The sequence below is a fragment of the Lolium perenne genome, chromosome 6 (genome assembly GCF_019359855.2).
Source record: "Lolium perenne isolate Kyuss_39 chromosome 6, Kyuss_2.0, whole genome shotgun sequence".
NCBI classification, from domain to species: domain Eukaryota; kingdom Viridiplantae; phylum Streptophyta; class Magnoliopsida; order Poales; family Poaceae; genus Lolium; species Lolium perenne.
This window is the reverse complement of record NC_067249.2, coordinates 32,096,061-32,099,263: the sequence shown is the minus strand read 5'-3', so window position 1 is coordinate 32,099,263 and position 3,203 is coordinate 32,096,061. Positions and strand designations below refer to the sequence as shown.

The 3,203-nt window shown below is 47.5% G+C and overlaps 1 protein-coding gene across 1 annotated transcript; it reads right to left on the bottom strand.

The window, feature by feature from the left end:
* Positions 1-649: 649 nt before the first annotated feature.
* On the bottom strand, positions 650-2,628 carry LOC127310614 (F-box/FBD/LRR-repeat protein At1g13570-like). Its single transcript, XM_051341272.1, has 4 exons — positions 2,284-2,628; positions 1,455-1,949; positions 1,026-1,178; positions 650-937 (listed from the first exon to the last, which is right to left on the bottom strand). The coding sequence occupies exons 1-4, from the start codon at positions 2,626-2,628 to the stop codon at positions 650-652; spliced, it is 1,281 nt and encodes a 426-aa protein (XP_051197232.1).
* Positions 2,629-3,203: the final 575 nt, after the last annotated feature.

Here is a 3,203-nt window from a genome sequence, read left to right as displayed (position 1 = left end):
CAGTTTCGTCTCGTTTACGCGCACTGATCGGTGCCAGTTTTCAGCCCGAACCCGTAAACTGGTGGTTATAACACAACAGCAATGCAAGGCGGATAAAAGAAGGCCATCCTTTCGACCAAGGACTTAACAGTGATAGCCTACATAGTTAATACTGTGAATTTGTCATGCAAGTGAGACCAAAATAATATCCCATTGCACCTACAGCATCAATCAACAATCAGAGGGCCATATCTCGGTAATTTAGAGCATATATATCTGCGTTCGGAGTCAGTCCCGTGTTGCTCAAATACAACGTTATTCAGAACAGAAGCATAAACACAACTCGCTACCCCATCTGGCACCGCTGAGGCGCTGATGTAATACAATCCATATATAGTACATACCTTCTCTACCAGCAGTGTAATAAGAACAGTAGACTTGCCACGAAACTGAGAGTACATTTATTGATGGCCAGCGAATATTAGTGCTCCTTCCATGGAGTTACAAATTAGCTCCTCCATCACTTCCAGTTTCCAACTCAAAAGAGAAACATGGAGAAAATGTCATCTTATAATAATACCCTACCTGTTGGTCGTAGAGTAGCTAACCCAGTGGTCACACTCACCAAAGCAGAAATCAAATTTTGACGGTGACGGTGAGAAATCAAATTTTAATTATGCCTGATAGTAGCATTAGCTCCTGGAGAAGCTCTTCCATACTGTGCCACCTCAGCCAACGCGTCTTCAACAGATCTTGAACAGTCTCTGGATAGACAGACGTCAAACGCTTCAAGTTGTCTTGCCTTGGACAGAACCAGCTCAATGAAAAGCATCTCATTGCGTTCACAGATGACACCTTTCATACGGACATTTGTGAGATTGGAGAACAAATCAGCAGCACACTGCCCATACAGAAAATCAATCCCTACTTCCATAAGTGTATTTACATACACCATGAGCTGGTAAAAGCGAAGGATGAGAACTAAATTAGAACTAGCATAGAAGTAAAAAAAAAAATTACGTTCAATATAATATTTAGCATTATACCTCAATTTCCAAAACTTCAAGTTTAGGAGCATTCTTGACAACACATAAGATATTAAAAATGCTAGCTGGAAAGGGAAGTTGTGTCTGGAGCGATAAACACTTCAGATTTTCAAAGGATGGTGGCAGTCCCTTAAGAGCATTATTCCATGTAAACTGAAACATAAGTGAAGCATTTATGTCAAGCAAGAAATAGGTGACGGGAACTAGATTTGTGCAATAGTTCTTGTGTTATGTATTACAATCTTTTTGTTTTAGGGGCAATATATGAACATAAACTACTCGTATGATGTATGTATAATGTGAAATCAACGAGGACTTCCGAAAGCAGAAACATATCCAACACGGCAACACAATGACCTGACATACACGGAATACCAAAGCAATGGACAGAACCAGGAATCAAGGGGAAACAGAAGGAAAACGATTTACCGGAATACTGAGCTTGAGCTCCCTAGCTTGATCCAAGCCAGAGATGAGGTTCAAAAAATCTCGATCGTTAACATGGTATCTAGAGCCCAAGCCTGACATATCTGCTACCTCAAGGAAGGGGAGACCACTGAAATGCCACCCGTAATAATACATTGAAATGATGTGAAGACGCTGGAGATTGGGCGCGTTAATAACCCATTGCTCGTACACTCTCCCACCGTCAACCTGGACTGCAGGAATACTCAGTTCCTCAAGCTGCAGGGTTCGAAGCGAGATGAGTGCCTCCAACCCTTTGACACCTTGCGGAAATCCGACTTTGGATAGTGTTAGCGTGGTTAGACTTGGGAGCCTCACAAAGCAAGGCGGTGGGGCTGGGATGTCACAGCCGACAAGGTCAAGAGTGGCGATCTGGCGGCAGGAGAAGATGCAGGAGTGGAGCATGTGGATACGTGGGAACGTGACAACTTCCTCATCTATTCCAATGATATTCGACCACTGGAATGTAGCCTGGATTCTCTCTCAACTCACTCGAGAATTGGAAGAACAAAATCAAGGGGCAAAATCTGATGAACAAGACAGAGGGTTTTGTGCTGCGTGAAGTGTCACAGCTTTTCTGTTTTCTCTCCCTTTTATTCAGTTCCTGAGAACGTGGTTGATCACCACGATCCGTAAGCCTCGCGCCATCCCACGAGCAGATCATGGCACCAACAGAATTGGTCCTAATCCGTTACATGCAACATCTAGGACCGTAACTACGAGCTGACGAAACTGATGAAACTGAAAGTGTTCGACACCTAAAACCCTCTAGTGACAGGACTTATTTGCTAACATCGAATCGGACTCCCACGGCGGCGAGGCGGAGAAGCCAGTGGTCGCAGCGGCCAAAGTCCGGCACCGGGACGTGGGGATGGCGGAACTCGTGGACGGGCTGGGCGCAGTGTGCAAGGACGTGGTCAATGGCATCTGCGGGCATCCCGAGTGGCCAGTCGAGGAAGCGGTAAGGGACGGTCTCCCAGCGGCGGCGCCAGGCGCGGGAGAGCACGGAGGTGCGGGCGGCGTCGCGGAAGGGGAGGTGGGAGAGGATCTCGTCCAGCGTCGCCGGCGGAAGCGATTCCAGGGGCGACGCTGTTGCACTGTCCCGCGACCGGCGCCGCGACGATGTCGCCGCCGCCATTTCTGATGAATAGAAGTGACGATTCTGAGATGAAATGCCATGTAACAGGATCAAGGAAGAGCTAGAGATCAAGATGTGTACCTCGATTGAAGGATGATTCTAGGATTTGGGGTCAACCGGCGGTACCCTAGCTCGCAGCCGGCGGCGGTCGCCGAGGAGTGATGAGTGAGGACTGAGGAGTGAGCACGAAGGTGCAGCCCACCCTAGTGCTACAGAGCTTTTTTCGGCCTTCCTTGAACTGAAGAATGACGGGCAGCGGGTTTTATCGTTTGTCCGCGACGACGACGTGCGGCGAACAGAACACGGCAGCCGCAGCGCAGGATTTCAGGTCGCAGCTCAAGAGCGTGGAGCAGCGTCGGGAGGTGGCCACTGTTGAGTTGCGATCTTCAGGAAATTCAGGAATATACCAGGTTCCAGATTTTGTTCCAAAACTACCAAAACAATGTCTTTAAGCTATACAAGTTGAAGTTCTTATCTGGAACTAACTAACTGGACAAAGCCACAACCCACATGACTAACACACGCACATTGAAACATAGGATGGGGATGCTTAGCAGTGCAGTTGCAAAATGCAA